This window comes from Salmo trutta, chromosome 9, assembly GCF_901001165.1.
Source record: "Salmo trutta chromosome 9, fSalTru1.1, whole genome shotgun sequence".
Classification (NCBI taxonomy): Eukaryota; Metazoa; Chordata; class Actinopteri; order Salmoniformes; family Salmonidae; genus Salmo; species Salmo trutta.
Genome location: NC_042965.1, coordinates 39,077,559 through 39,092,558, shown reverse-complemented (window position 1 = coordinate 39,092,558; position 15,000 = coordinate 39,077,559). Strand labels below are relative to the sequence as shown.

The following is a 15,000-nucleotide window of genomic DNA, read 5'->3' as shown; positions in this document are numbered from 1 at the left end:
GACTGATGTTGGGTGATTAGGCCTGGCTTGCAGTCAGCGCTCCAATTCATCCCAAAGGTGTTCGATGGGGTTGAGGTCAGGGCTCTGTGCAGGCCAGTCAAGTTCTTCCACACAGGTCTCGACAAACCATTTCCATATGGTCCTCGCTTTGTGCACAGGGGTATTGTCATGCTGAAACAGGAAAGGACCTTCCCTAAACTGATTCCACAGCATTGTCTAGAATGTTGTTGTCTGCTGTAGCGTTAAGATTTCCCTTCACTGGAACTAAGGGGCCTGAACCATTTAAAAACAGCCCCAGACCATTATTCCTCCACCAAACTTTACAGTTGGCACTATGCATTGGGGCAGGTAGAGTTCTCCTGGCATCAGCCAAACCCAGATTCGTCTGTCGGACTGCCAGATGGTGAAGCGCTTTCACTGCTCCAGAGTCCAATGGCGGTGAGCTTTACACCACTCCAGCCGATATTTGACATTGTGCATGGTGATCTTAGGCTTGTGCGTGGCCGCACGGCCATGGAAACCCATTTCATGAAGCTCCTGATAAACAGTTCTTGTGCTGACGCTGCTTCCAGAGGCAGTTTGGAACGCACTTTAGCACTCGGCGGTCCTGTTCTGTGAGCTTGTGTGGCCTACCACTTCGGGGCTGAGCTGTTGTTGCTCCTAGACGTTTCCACTTCACAATAACAGCACTTAATGTTGACCGGGGGCAGCTCTAGCAGGGCAGACATTTTGCGATCTGACTTGTTGGAAAAGTGCCATGCTCTGACAGTGCCACGTTGAAGGTCCCTGAGCTCTTCAGTACGGGCCATTATAATGTTTGTCTATGGAGATTGCATGGTTGTGTGAGCGGTTTTATACACCTGTCAGCAACGGGTGTGGTTGAAATACCCGAATCGACTAATTTGAAGGGGTGTCCACATACTTTTGTATATATAGTGTAAAAAGAGAATGTCAGTTCAAAGTTTTGCTCCTCTCAAACTTGATCTTAAAGTGTTGGTGATTAAGATTTATTTCCCAGCAGTCTCACGAGCCAAACCCTTCATCGACGGTCTTGGCTAGCCTACTTGATTGCAAAAAGAAAATAGCCTTCATTGAGAGGAGAGGAGGCTGTGCTTGTTTTTTATAAAATAAAACGAAATGGGGAAAAAACATTCGTTTTTTGTTTCTAAAAATGAAGTATACAGTCACCAAAACCACATTACTCTTGTTCAATGGACATATGGGCAGTGTTCATCACGGCTGGATAGGCTGTGTTTCCACTGTTATAATTCATGCCGTAACCAACCACATAACCACTAAAACCAGCTGTTGGTTGGTCTTAAAGATCCCTACCAATGCTGCCTGAAATTAGCACTTTGGATTACGTTTCTAAGGACACACGTCAAGTATTTCCACCTCTCCCATCAGAGCACAAGCTGATGTAAGACAGGTAAATCACAAATCATTGCACAACAGTTGGAAAATAGCAGAGCGCTGACTTTAACAGGTCAATTGAAAACGAACGTGTGTTTGACACAAGCGCCGTCCTTAAGGGCAGCCGAAAATAGAGCCCTTTATCTCAGTGAAGAGGGTGTCATAGTAACAGATAGTCAACTTTCACACCACGTTTATGAACACAGGTTTATGTGGAGGAACCAGGACATTTACGAAGACTGTTGAGCGTCAAGGCTTCAGCTGGCTGTAGTGTCTGCTTTCATTCCTGTTTCCCTGGTACTTAGTTTATTGATCATTCATTGTAACTGATCGGCCAGAGATTCCACTCACCTGGGACCTGTTCAGATGGAAGGTTGCCGATAGAAACGTATTGATTACAACTGAAATACTTCCCAATGATAGAGAACCACATAGACAAGTAGACAATCCAGAAGCCTAGAACCTGCTCAACCCGGAGTGTGTGTGTATGTGTGTATGTGTGTATGTGTGTGTGTGTGTGTGTGTGTGTGTGTGTGTGTATGTGTGTGTGTATGTGTGTGTGTGTGTGTGTGTGTGTGTGTGTGTGTGTGTGTGTGTGTGTATGTGTGTGTGTGTGTGTGTGTGTATGTGTGTGTGTGTGTGTGTGTGTGTGTGTGTGTGTGTGTGTGTGTGTGTGTGTGTGTGTGTGTGTAGTTCCCCTCTCCAGAGTGGGACACAGTCACTCCAGAGGCTAAGAACCTGATTAACCAGATGTTGACCATCAACCCTGCCAAGAGGATCACCGCCCAGGAGGCCCTCAAACACCCATGGGTCTGCGTAAGTACACACACACACACACACACACACACACACACACACACACACACACACACACACACACACACACACACACACACACACGTCAGATAGAGACAGATGGATACACACACACACACACACAACACACACACACACACACACACACACACACACACACACACACACACACACACACACACACACACACACACACACGTCAGATAGAGACAGATGGATACACACACACACACACACACACACACACACACACACACACACACACACACACACACACACACACACACACACGTCAGATAGAGACAGATGGATACACACACACACACACACACACACACACACACACACACACACACACACACACACACACACACACACACACACACACACACACACACACACACGTCAGTTAGAGACAGATGGATACACAAGCATGCAACCAAACAAACGTCTACAAACATCTCTACTAAAATGCACCTGACAGAGATAACATCCTCAGTGATCACAGAAAGCTTTCCAACTACTTTCCTCAATCTTTGACATGACTTTTTCCCTCTCGATATCTCTCACTCTCTTTTTGTCTCTCTCTCAGCAACGTTCTACAGTGGCGTCCATGATGCACAGACAGGAGACAGTGGAGTGCCTGAAGAAATTCAACGCCAGGAGGAAACTGAAGGTCTGTGGCTCACTCTGGGATTCTGTGTCTGTCTGTCTGTCTGTCTGTCTGTCTGTCTGTCTGTCTGTCTGTCTGTCTGTCTGTCTGTCTGTCTGTCTGTCAGGGGATTTTGTGTCTGTCTGTCAGGGGATTCTGTGTCTGTCTGTCAGGGGATTCTGTGTCTGTCTGTCTGTCTGTCTGTCTGTCTGTCTGTCTGTCTGTCTGTCTGTCTGTCAGGGGATTTTGTGTCTGTCTGTCAGTTGATTATGTGTCTGTCTGTCTGTCTGTCTGTCTGTCTGTCTGTCTGTCAGGGGATTCTGTGTCTGTCTGTCAGTTGATTATGTGTCTGTCTGTCTGTCTGTCTGTCTGTCTGTCTGTCTGTCTGTCTGTCTGTCTGTCTGTCTGTCTGTCTGTCTGTCTGTCTGTCTGTCTGTCTGTCTGTCTGTCTGTCTGTCTGTCTGTCTGTCTGTCTGTCTGTCAGGGGATTCTGTGTCTGTCTGTCTGTCAGGGGATTCTTTGTCTGTCTGTCTGTCAGGGGATTCTGTGTCTGTCTGTCTGTCAGGGGATTCTGTGTCTGTCTGTCAGTTGATTATGTGTCTGTCTGTCTGTCTGTCTGTCAGGGGATTCTGTGTCTGTCTGTCTGTCTGTCTGTCAGGGGATTCTGTGTCTGTCTGTCAGGGGATTCTGTGTCTGTCTGTCAGTTGATTCTGTGTCTGTCTGTCAGGGGATTCTGTGTCTGTCTGTCTGTCTGTCTGTCTGTCTGTCTGTCTGTCTGTCTGTCTGTCTGTCTGTCTGTCTGTCTGTCTGTCTGTCTGTCTGTCTGTCTGTCTGTGTCTGTCTGTCTGTCTGTCTGTCAGTTGATTCTGTGTCTGTCTGTCAGGGGATTCTGTGTCTGTCTGTCAGGGGATTCTGTGTCTGTCTGTCAGGGCTGACCTCCTCTCCTCTCTTCTTCTCTTCTCGTCTTCTCTCCTCTCTCAGGGGGCCGTTCTCACTGCTATGCTGGTTTCCCGGAACTTCTCTGGTAAGTGTTTCCGTCACCAGTCCCACACCTACAGTTAGACCCAGAGTCTCTAGCTTAAAGCTCTCACACAGCTCCTTAAACACCAGACGGACTTCAGATCAGTGTCGAGGCCTGCTTCCTCCGGCCTGCTTCCTCCTTCCTGAGGCCTGCTTCCTCCGGTGATAAGAGATGTCTGCAGTGTGTGGCATCTATTTGAAGACATGCTTTTGAAAGCTGTCAGGATGGTGGATACTTGTGATTTTGATGACAAGTTGAGTCCGGTAGAAAATGTGAACATTGTCTCCAGGAACCTATGCAACTCTTGTTTTATGTTATACAAGCAGCAGTGCTTGTCTCCAAAGGCGTGTTTGTGTCTACCAGTCTGGGTGGTTGGTGCTTCAGTCAACATGAGTCACTCTGTTCGTAACTGCAAATTATCAAATGATCTGAGGTGAACATCTACTCAAATAAAGCAAAACACTGCTGGCTGTATCCACACACACACCGGTCTGCCATGTCACCACTCCAACACCCTCATCTCCTCAGGAAGAGGAGCCAATATTAGAGTGAGGTCATCCAGGGATGAGTCACTGAAAAGAGAGGGATGAGAGAGAGAGAGAGAGAGACCAAGAGATAGGAGAGGGAGAGAGAGACAGAGAGAAAAGGATGGGTGAATGAGAGATGGATGAGAGCGCAAGGGAAGAGAGAGAAAAGCAGACAAGCGAGAGAGAGGGAGATAGTGGCAGGAGAGAGAGTAGGATGTGAAATAGAGAGATGAGAGAGGAGGAAGAGGAGAGATGGAGGTTTGGGGATAGAGGGAAGGAGGAAGAGGGCAGAAAAGAAAGGAAGATAAGAGAAGTTAACAGATATGGCTCGGAGAAGACATCTCTTTCTAACCCTCATGAACTGTTCCAGTTGGGTATTGGATCAATGAGGATGTGTGTGGAAGAACAGAACCTATATTTGTAGAACGTGTATTGTTCTTTGTGATATTGTGTTGGATTGTGTTTCTCTGTGTGTTTCTCTGTGTGTTATTAATCCTCTTCTCTTTTGGACTAATGAGCCATATCTGTTTCCTTCTCTTCCTTTCTTCTCTGCCCTCTTCCTCCTTCCCTCTATCCCCCAACCTCCGTCTCTATTCTTCCTCCTTCCCTCTATCCCCCAACCTCCATCTCTCCTCTTCCTCCTTCTCTCTATCCCCCAATCTCCGTCTCTCCTCTTCCTCCTTCTCTCTATCCCCCAACCTCCGTCTCTCCTCTTCCTCCTTCTCTCTATCCTCCAACCTCTGTCTCTCCTCTTCCTGCTTCCCTCTATCCCCCAACCTCCGTCTCTCCTCTTCCTCCTTCTCTCTATCCTCCAACCTCTGTCTCTCCTCTTCCTCCTTCCCTCTATCCTCCAACCTCCGTCTCTCTTCTTCCTCCTTCTCTCTATCCCCCAACCTCCATCTCTCCTCTTCCTCCTTCCCTCTATCCCCCAACCTCCGTCTCTATTCTTCCTCCTTCCCTCTATCCTCCAACCTCCGTCTCTCCTCTTCCTCCTTCCCTCTATCCTCCAACCTCCGTCTCTCTTCTTCCTCCTTCTCTCTATCCCCCAACCTCCATCTCTCCTCTTCCTCCTTCCCTCTATCCTCCAACCTCCGTCTCTCTTCTTCCTCCTTCTCTCTATCCCCCAACCTCCCATCTCTCCTCTTCCTGCTTCCCTCTATCCTCCAACCTCCGTCTCTCCTCTTCCTGCTTCCCTCTACCCCCATCCCTCTCATCTCTCCTCTGCCCTTCTCTCTACTATTCCAACCCCCCCCCCTCTCTTTCCCTGGTTACTGTGGGTATGTGGGACACTAACAGTGGGCGCTCGTTCCACCACCGCTCCAATCAGTGTCAGTGCAGCAGCGGCAGCAGCAGCAGCGGCGGCGAGCACCACCGGTGGGCTGGTGGAACAAGGTAGACTGGCACACCTGGGGCGTCACCCCCCTCCCTCTCCCCCCTATCCTCCCTTCCTCTCTCCTCCGTCCGTCCGTCCCTCTCTCCCTCCCTCCACCTAGCATGCCACCTCCATCGCTCATTGGCCCAGCGCTATTCCATCGCCACACCTCATTGGCCACCTGGCCTCCCTCTCTCCACTCTGATTGGGCGGCTGCGGTGCCTGCCACCTCCTCCTCCTCCTTTTACTGCTCTCCATCTCTCCGTTCCTTCACAGCACAGAACAGCAAAGTGGAGCATGCCTGACCCAACTAAACCTTGTCTTTGTCCTCTCTCTCTCTCTGGTCTCTCTTCTCTCTGTTCTCTTTCTCTTTATGGCCTCCTGTAACTCTATTAACCCACCATTCCATACCTCTTCAATTCCACACTCATCTCCCTCTTTTCTAACAGCTCTAGTATCCTCCCTTGTTCCCCTGCTCTCCTCTTTTCTCTATTTTTCTCTGTTGCAGAATGACACGGGAAAAGTTCTCCCTGTCATTGCAAGGATGGAACGGCCCACTGGGTGTCAGTGAATGCTGCATGGGGCACTGGACTGGTGCATGCGCTCTAAAAGGGGGGGGGGGGTATGATGCATGGTTAACACTGTAGAAGATGCTAGGTTGGGGCTTCAACTGTAAAAGCTAAACGATTGGGAACTACAATCAACTACCTGTAATGACATTTTAGATGTCATGCTTAAATGGGTATGAAAAGAGATGGACAATAGTTTGCTTTTTTTGTTGTCTTTGAGTCCACCACAATTCATAAGAATGGCATAGAAGTCTAGTGTCAGGATAGAGCTAGTACCGTCAGGTCTGGGTTGGTTGGTAGTGATGCTGTGGGACTCCAGTCGTCTTCTCTTCCCCTCTTAAGACTCTGATCAAATATTTATACTTCATACTGGCCTGCCTGCCTCTCTAGATTAGATCTACTATCCTAGACTAGACTAGACACAGAATCCAGAATTCATTCAGCCTCTTTGGAAGGAAATAAGTTTACTGAAATGTTTCTTCTTATTATGAAAAACTAACTTGTTTGGGTACTAGGCCTAAAACCTTCCTCAGAGTACAGACAGACAGACAGGCACAAGAGAGACAGGCACAAGAGAGACAGGGACAAGACACAAGCAAAGGACTGTTCCAGTTGTCTTCATTTGAAGCCTCCATCCTCCAGCTGTCTTCATGTGAAGCCACTATCCTCCAGCTGTCTTCATGTGAAACCTCCATCCTCCAGCTGTCTTCATGTGAAACCTCCATCCTCCAGCTGTCTTCATGTGAAACCTCCATCCTCCAGCTGTCTTCATTGGAAGCCTCCATCCTCCAGCTGTATTCATGTGAAGCCTCCATCCTCCAGCTGTCTTCATGTGAAACCTCCATCCTCCAGCTGTCTTCATGTGAAGCCTCCATCCTCCAGCTGTCTTCATGTGAAGCATCCATCCTCCAGCTGTCTTCATGTGAAACCTCTATCCTCCAGCTGTCTTCATGTGAAGCCTTCATCCTCCAGCTGTCCTCATGTGAAGCCTCCATCCTCCAGCTGTCTTCATGTGAAGCATCCATCCTCCAGCTGTCTTCATGTGAAACCTCTATCCTCCAGCTGTCTTCATGTGAAGCCTCCATCCTCCAGCTGTCTTCTTGTGAATCCTCCATCCTCCAGCTGTCTTCATGTGAAGCATCCATCCTCCAGCTGTCTTCATGTGAAGCATCCATCCTCCAGCTGTCTTCATGTGAAACCTCTATCCTCCAGCTGTCTTCATGTGAAGCCACTATCCTCCAGCTGTCTTCATGTGAAACCTCCATCCTCCAGCTGTCTTCATGTGAAACCTCCATCCTCCAGCTGTCTTCATGTGAAACCTCCATCCTCCAGCTGTCTTCATTGGAAGCCTCCATCCTCCAGCTGTATTCATGTGAAGCCTCCATCCTCCAGCTGTCTTCATGTGAAACCTCCATCCTCCAGCTGTCTTCATGTGAAGCCTCCATCCTCCAGCTGTCTTCATGTGAAGCATCCATCCTCCAGCTGTCTTCATGTGAAACCTCTATCCTCCAGCTGTCTTCATGTGAAGCCTTCATCCTCCAGCTGTCCTCATGTGAAGCCTCCATCCTCCAGCTGTCTTCATGTGAAGCATCCATCCTCCAGCTGTCTTCATGTGAAACCTCTATCCTCCAGCTGTCTTCATGTGAAGCCTCCATCCTCCAGCTGTCTTCTTGTGAATCCTCCATCCTCCAGCTGTCTTCATGTGAAGCATCCATCCTCCAGCTGTCTTCATGTGAAGCATCCATCCTCCAGCTGTCTTCATGTGAAACCTCTATCCTCCAGCTGTCTTCATGTGAAGCCTCCATCCTCCAGCTGTCTTCATGTGAAGCATCCATCCTCCAGCTGTCTTCATGTGAAGCCTCTATCCTCCAGCTGTCTTCATGTGAAGCATCCATCCTTTCCTTGTCCTCCTGTAAGGTTGTTATTTACAGGGATATTAGTGAGTGACTCGTAATGGCTATTAACCAGTTTGACTCTTTCTCTTATTCTTTCTCTTAATCTCTTCTTCTTCTCCTTCCGTCTTGCTTACTGTTATTTGTGTCAAGGTAAGGAGCCTGCTTGCTTCCTCTACAGGGCTAAATAAACAACATAATATTTGACCTTTGGGTTTACAGGTTGGGGTCGTGGACTAAATGCCACAATGAAACTCAACTTTGGTGTTCTGGCATGTTTTTGTCATCCTGAGATCCTCTACCTGAGAGGGAATGACAGCCAGTGATGTATAAAAACACAGAAAGGGATGACTATGTATGTGGTTGTTCTTCAGCTCAGACCACACACCATTCTGGAGTCTATCTGAGCTGTCTGAGTGGTCTACAAGCTTCTATTTATTCAGATAGAAGGCTCTGAAAAACAATAACAGTTTTATCGGAGACTTCAAACAAGATGTGAGAATGCTCTTGACACAGTTAATGACCCAATTCACCCCTTAGTGAAAAAACAGCAGGTGGAGGCAGCGGAGAGAAAACTCCACACAAATCCTCACTGCCAGTGTTCTTTGACTAACAGAACTGGTCTTTATCTGCCAGGCGTACCTAGCAAACTGCTGAACTTGCACATGTAGTTAGCCTGGTAGAAATGAGACTCTATATCAATTGAGGCAGACGTAGAGAGGAATGAAATGCTGTATAGGAAGGAGAGGGAAAAGCACAGGAAAGGAAAACTGTTAGTGTTGCTCTCTCCACACACACCGCAATGTTTTGACTTCTAAAGTGTGGGCTCTTCTGTCTCGTCTCTGTGTCATCTCCTCTCGCGGCCTCAAACACACTTTGAACAGGCCTCCCCTGTGTGAGAGGAGCTCGCTTCCCCTGTGGGAGAGGGGCTCGTTTCCCCTGTGGGAGAAGGGCTCGCTTCCCCTGTGGGAGAGGGGCTCGCTTCCCCTGTGGGAGAGGAGCTCGCTTCCCCTGTGGGAGAGGGGCTCGCTTCCCCTGTAAGAGAGGAGCTCGCTTCCCCTGTGGGAGAGGGGCTCGCTTCCCCTGTGGGAGAGGAGCTCGCTTCCCCTGTGGGAGAGGGGCTCGCTTCCCCTGTGGGAGAGGGGCTCGCTTCCCCTGTGGGAGAGGAGCTCGCTTCCCCTGTGGGTGAGAGGCTCGCTTCCCCTGTGGGAGAGGGGCTCGCTTCCCCTGTAGGAGAGGGGCTCGTTTCCCCTGTAAGAGAGGGGCTCGTTTCCCCTGTAAGAGAGGGGCTCGCTTCCCCTGTGGGAGAGGGGCTCGCTTCCCTTGTAGGAGAGGGGCTCGCTTCCCCTGTAGAAGAGGGGCTCGTTTCCCCTGTAAGAGAGGGGCTTGCTTCCCCTGTGGGAGAGGGGCTCGCTTACAATTCCTCCAGAAATGAGTTTCTAATGTCAAGCCTTAAAAAAAACACTGCTGACTTTGTGTGCAAGATAGAATGAGATACATAGAGGGGAGAGAGAGAGAACGAGAGAGTGAGAGTGATAGATTAAGAAAAAGAGAAGAGAGTAAGAGAACTACAGAGAGAGGGAGAGAGCTACATAGAGAGAGAGCTACAGAGAGAGAGAGAGAGCTACAGAGAGAGAGAGCTACAGAGAGAGAGTTACAGAGACAGAGCTACAGACGGAGAGAGCTAGAAAGTGAGCCACAGAGAGAGAGCTACAGAGAGAGAGCTACAGAGAAATAGAGCCACAGAGGGAGAGAGAGCTACAGAGAGAGCCACAGAGAGAGAGAGAGCTACAGAGAGACAGACAATTACAGAGAGAGCTACAGGGAGAGAGAGAACTACATAGAGGGAGAGCTACAGAGAGAGAACTACCGAGAGAGTGAGAGAGCTACAGAGGGAGAGCTACACAGAGAGAGCTACAGAAAGAGAACTACACAGAGAGAGAGCTACAGAGAGAGAGAGAGAGCTACAGAGAGAGAGAGTTACAGAGAGAGCTACAGAGAGAGTGAGAGAGCTACAGAGAGAAATAGCTACAGAATGAACAAGAGAGTTAAAGAGATGGTGAGCTAAACAGACAGAGAGCTACACAAAGAGAGAGATACAGAGAGAGAGAGAGCTACAGAGAGAGAGAGAGAAAGAGAGAGAGAAAACTGCAGAGAGAGAGGGAGCTACAGAGAGAGAGCCACAGAGCGAGAAAGAGAGCTACAGAGTGAGTGAGAGCTACAGAGAGAGAGCTACAGAGAGAGAAAGAGCCACAGAAAGAGAGAGAGCTACAGAGAGAGAGAGAGCGAACTACAGAAAGAGAGAGCTACAGAGAGAGAGAGAGCTACAGAGAGAAAGAGCCACAGAGAGAAAGAGCCACAGAGAGAGAGAGCTACAGCAAGAGAAAGAGAGCTACAGAGAGAGAGAGCTACAGAGAGAGAGCTACATAGAGAGAGAGCTACAAAGAGTGAGCGCTACAGAGAGAGACAGACCTGCAGGGAGCGAGAGAGCTACACAGAGGGAGAGAGCTACAGAGAGAGAGCTACAGAGAGAGAGAGAGAGCTACAGAATGAGAGCTACACAGAGAGAGAGAGCTACAGAGAGATCTACATAAAGAGAGAGCCACAGAGAGAGAGAGAGCTACAGAAAGAGAACTACAGAGAGAGAGAGAGCTACAGAGAGAGAGAGCTACACAGAGTGATAGGTACACAGAGAGAGAGCTACAGAAAGAGAACTACAGAGAGCGAGAGCGAGCTACAGAAAGAGAGAGTTACACAGAGAGAGAGGTACAGAGAGACCTACAGAGAGATTGAGAGAGCTACAGAGAGAGAAAGAGCTTCAGAGTGATCAAGAGAGTTAAAGAGAGAGAGAGCTATACAGACAGAGAGCTACACATAGAGAGAGAGATACAGAGAGAGAGCTACAGAGAGAGAGAGAGAGAGCTACAGAGAGAGAGATACAGAGGGATAGAGAGAGCTACAGAGAGCAAACTACAGAGTGAGAGCTACAGACAGAGAGAGAGAGTTGCAGAGAGAGAAAGAGCTACAGGGAGAGAGAAGCTACAGAGAGAGAGAGCTACAAAAAGAGAGAGAGAGCTACAGAGAGAGAGATACACAGGGAGAGAGAGAGCTACAGAGAGCGAACTACAGAGTGAGAGCTACAGACAGAGAGAGAGAGAGTTGCAGAGAACGAAAGAGCTACAGGGAGAGAGAAGCTACAGAGAGAGAGAGCTACAAAAAGAGAGCCACAGAGAGAGTGAGCTACAGAGAGAGAGAGAGAGCTACAGAAAGAGAAAGAGAGCTACACAGGGAGAGAGAAAGCTACATAGAGAGAAAGAGCCACAGAGAGAGAGACAGCTACAGAGAAAGAGAGCTACAGAGAGAGAGCAACCTAGCGAGAGAAAGACTTACAGAGAGAGAGAGAGAGCTACAGAGAGAGAGCTACAGAGAGAGAGCTACAGCGAGAGAGAGAGCTAAAGAGAGCGAGAGCTACAGAGAGAGAGCAACAGAGAGAGAGAGCTACAGGAAGAGAGGGAGCTACAGAGAGAGAGAGCTACATGGAGAGAGAGCTACAGAGAGAGATAGAGCTACAGAGAGAGAGCTACACAGAGAGACAGAGCTACAGAAAGAGAATTACAGAGAGAGAGAGCTACAGAGAGAGAGCTACACAGAGAGAGAGCTACAGGGAGAGAGAGAGAGCTACAGAGAGAGAGAGCTACAGAGAGAGAGCTACACAGAGAGACAGAGCTACAGAAAGAGAACTACAGAGAGAGAGAGCTACAGAGAGAGAGCTACACAGAGAGAGAGCTACAGAGAGAGCTACAGAGAGAGAGAGCTACAGAGAGAGAGCTACAGAGAGAGAGCTACAGAGAGGGAGAGCTACAGAGAGAGAGAGAGAGCTACAGTGAGAGAGAGAGCTAAAGAGAGCGAGAGCCACAGAGAGAGAACAACAGAGAGAGACTACAGAGAGAGAGCTACACAGAGAGAGAGATCTACAGAGAGAGAGAGAACTGCAGAGAGAGAGATAGAGAGCTACAGAAAGAGAGAGATACACACAGAGAGAGAGAGCTTCAGAGAGAGAGAGCTACAGAGAAAGAGAGCTACAGAGAGTGGGCTACAGAGAGAGAGAGAGCTACAGAGAGAGATAGAGAGCTGCAGAGAGAGAGAGAGCTACAGGGAGAGAGAGCTACGCACAGAGAGAGAGAGCTATAAAAAGAAAGCTACACAGCGAGAGAGAGCTACAGATAGAGAGCTACAGAGAGAGCTACACAGAGAGAGATCTACCTGGAGAGAGAGCTACAGAGAGAGAGAGCTACACAGAGAGAGAGCTACACAGAGAGAGAGAGCTACAGAGAGAGAACGAGAGAGCTACAGAGAAAACGAGTTACACAGAGAGAGCTACACAGAGATAGAGCTACGTAGAGAGAGAGAGAGCTACAGAGAGAGAGCTACAGAGAGAGCGAGCTACAGATAGAGAGCGCTACAGCGAGAGAGCGAGCGCTACAGAGAGAGAGAGCTAAAGAGAGAGAGCGCTAGAGAGAGAGAGCTACAGAGAGAGAAAGTGCTACAAAGAGAGAGCTACAGAGAGAGAGCGACAGGGAGAGAGAGAGCTACAGAGAGAGCTACAGAGAGAGAGAGCTACAGAGAGAGAGCTACAGAGAGAGAGCTGCAGAGAGAGAGTGAGAGAGAGAGCTACACAGAGAGAGCGCTAGAGAGAGAATGCTACAAAGAGAGAGCTAGAGAGAGAGAGCTACAGAGAGATAGCGAAAGAGAGCTACAGAGAGAGAGAGCTACAGAGAGAGAGCTACAACAGGAGAGAGCTGCACAGAGAGAGAGAGAGAGAGAGCTACGTTGAGAGAGCTACATTGTGAGTGAGCACCACAGAGAGAGCAAGAGAGCTTCACAGAGAGAGAGCTACAGAGAGAGAAAGAGCCACAGAGAGAGAGAGAGATTCAGAGAGAGAGCTACAGAGAGAGACAGCTACCTAGTGAGAGAGCTACAGAAAGAGAGCTACATAGAGAGAAAGCACTATAGAGAGAGAAAGAGCTACAGAGAGAGAGCTACAGAGAGAGAGAGAGCTACAGAGGGAGAGAGAGAGCTACAGCGAGAGAGAGCTACAGAGAGAGAGCTACCTGGAGAGTGAGCTACATGGAGAGAGAGCTACAGAGAGAAAGTTACAGAGAGAGAAAGAGCTACAGAGAGAGAGAGCTACAGAGAGAGATAGAGAGCTGCAGAGAGAGAGAGAGCTACAGGGAGAGAGAGCGCTACGCACAGAGAGAGAGAGCTACAAAAAGAAAGCTACACAGCGAGAGAGAGCTACAGAGAGAGAGAGCTACCTGGAGAGAAAGCTACAGAGAGAGAGCTACAGAGAGAGAGAGCTACAGAGAGAGAGAGAACTACAGAGAGAGAGAGAGCTACAGAGAGAGAACGAGAGACTACAGAGAAAGAGAGTTACACAGAGAGAGCAACACAGAGATAGAGCTACCTAGAGAGAGAGCTACAGAGAGAGAGCTACAGAGAAAGAGAGAGAGCTACAGAGAGAGAGAGAGAGAGCTAATGAGAGAGAAAGAGCTACAGAGAGAGAGAGAGCTACAGAGAAAGAAAGCGCTACAGAGAGAGAGAGATCTATAGAGAGAGCTATAGAGAGCAAGAGCTACACAGAGAGAGAGAACTACAGAGAGAGAGAGAGCTACAGCGAGAGAGCTACAGAGAGAGAGAGCTACATAGTGAACAAGAGAGTTAAAGAGAGAGAGAGCTACAGAGATAAAGGACTACAAATGATGATGTGACCACATTAGACTGTGAATGGGACTCAGCAGTGGCGCTAGGAAATAGAGACAGACGGTGTTACACTGACAGGTACAGAGGAGAGAGTGGGACGGTGTTACAGAGGAGAGAGAGTGGGACGGTGTTACAGAGGAGAGAGAGTGGGACGGTGTTACAGAAGAGAGAGAGTGGGACGGTGTTACAGAGGAGAGAGAGTGGGAAGGTGTTACAGAGGAGAGAGAGTGGGACGGTTTTACAGAGGAGAGAGAGTGGGACGGTGTTCCAGAGGAGAGAGTGGGACGGTGTTACAGAGGAGAGAGTGGGACGGTGTTCCAGAGGAGAGAGTGGGACGGTGTTACAGAGGAGAGAGACTGGGACGGTGTTACAGAGGAGAGAGAGTGGGACGGTGTTACAGAGGAGAGAGAGTGGGACGGTGTTACAGAGGAGAGAGAGTGGGACGGTGTCTGTGTCTTGGTAGAGGCACCATTTCAGGCTCTAGCCCTGAAGGGGACCGAGGGGACAGGCTCCAGTATAAGCCCCAAATTAATTTTCTATCTCTGCCTCGTTAACTAATTAACCAGTTCCTCTTAATGAGGTTCTGTTGCTCGCAGCAACCCACATCAACTCTCGCTGGGCCTCCTGTGCCACACCGAATGAGACAGTTTTAACCCAGGAATAGTTCTGTCTGTACCCTGTGACACAATGGATACGGACAGGATGGATACGGACTGTCTGTGGAATATTTCCCCTCTTGCTGAGGATTATGGGTATTATGCTAAACAGACCACTGTCTTTAGTATGAACAAACCTCCTCTCCTCTGTAAATCTGCAGAGGAGTGTTGTGAATATCAGGGTCTGGTGGACCAGTCGTTTATAACCCGTCTAAAGATCTCAGCGTTTACTAGCTGGACCATACCTCTTGTTACATACGACTGTCTGATCCCTGTTGGATAATTTTTCTACTCGTGGTTGCATTTGGGTTACCCATCTTCA

At 48.8% G+C, this 15,000-nt stretch overlaps 1 protein-coding gene across 1 annotated transcript in view; it reads left to right on the top strand.

The window, feature by feature from the left end:
- The window catches only part of LOC115200524 (calcium/calmodulin-dependent protein kinase type II subunit beta-like), a 111,971-nt gene that overhangs the window by 76,303 nt on the left and 20,668 nt on the right, over positions 1 to 15,000 (top strand). The window contains exons 10-12 of the mRNA XM_029763648.1: positions 2,107 to 2,229; positions 2,822 to 2,905; positions 3,863 to 3,917. Of these exons, the coding sequence (XP_029619508.1) occupies positions 2,107 to 2,229; positions 2,822 to 2,905; positions 3,863 to 3,917 (262 nt within the window). The remainder of the gene's footprint in view (positions 1 to 2,106; positions 2,230 to 2,821; positions 2,906 to 3,862; positions 3,918 to 15,000) is intronic.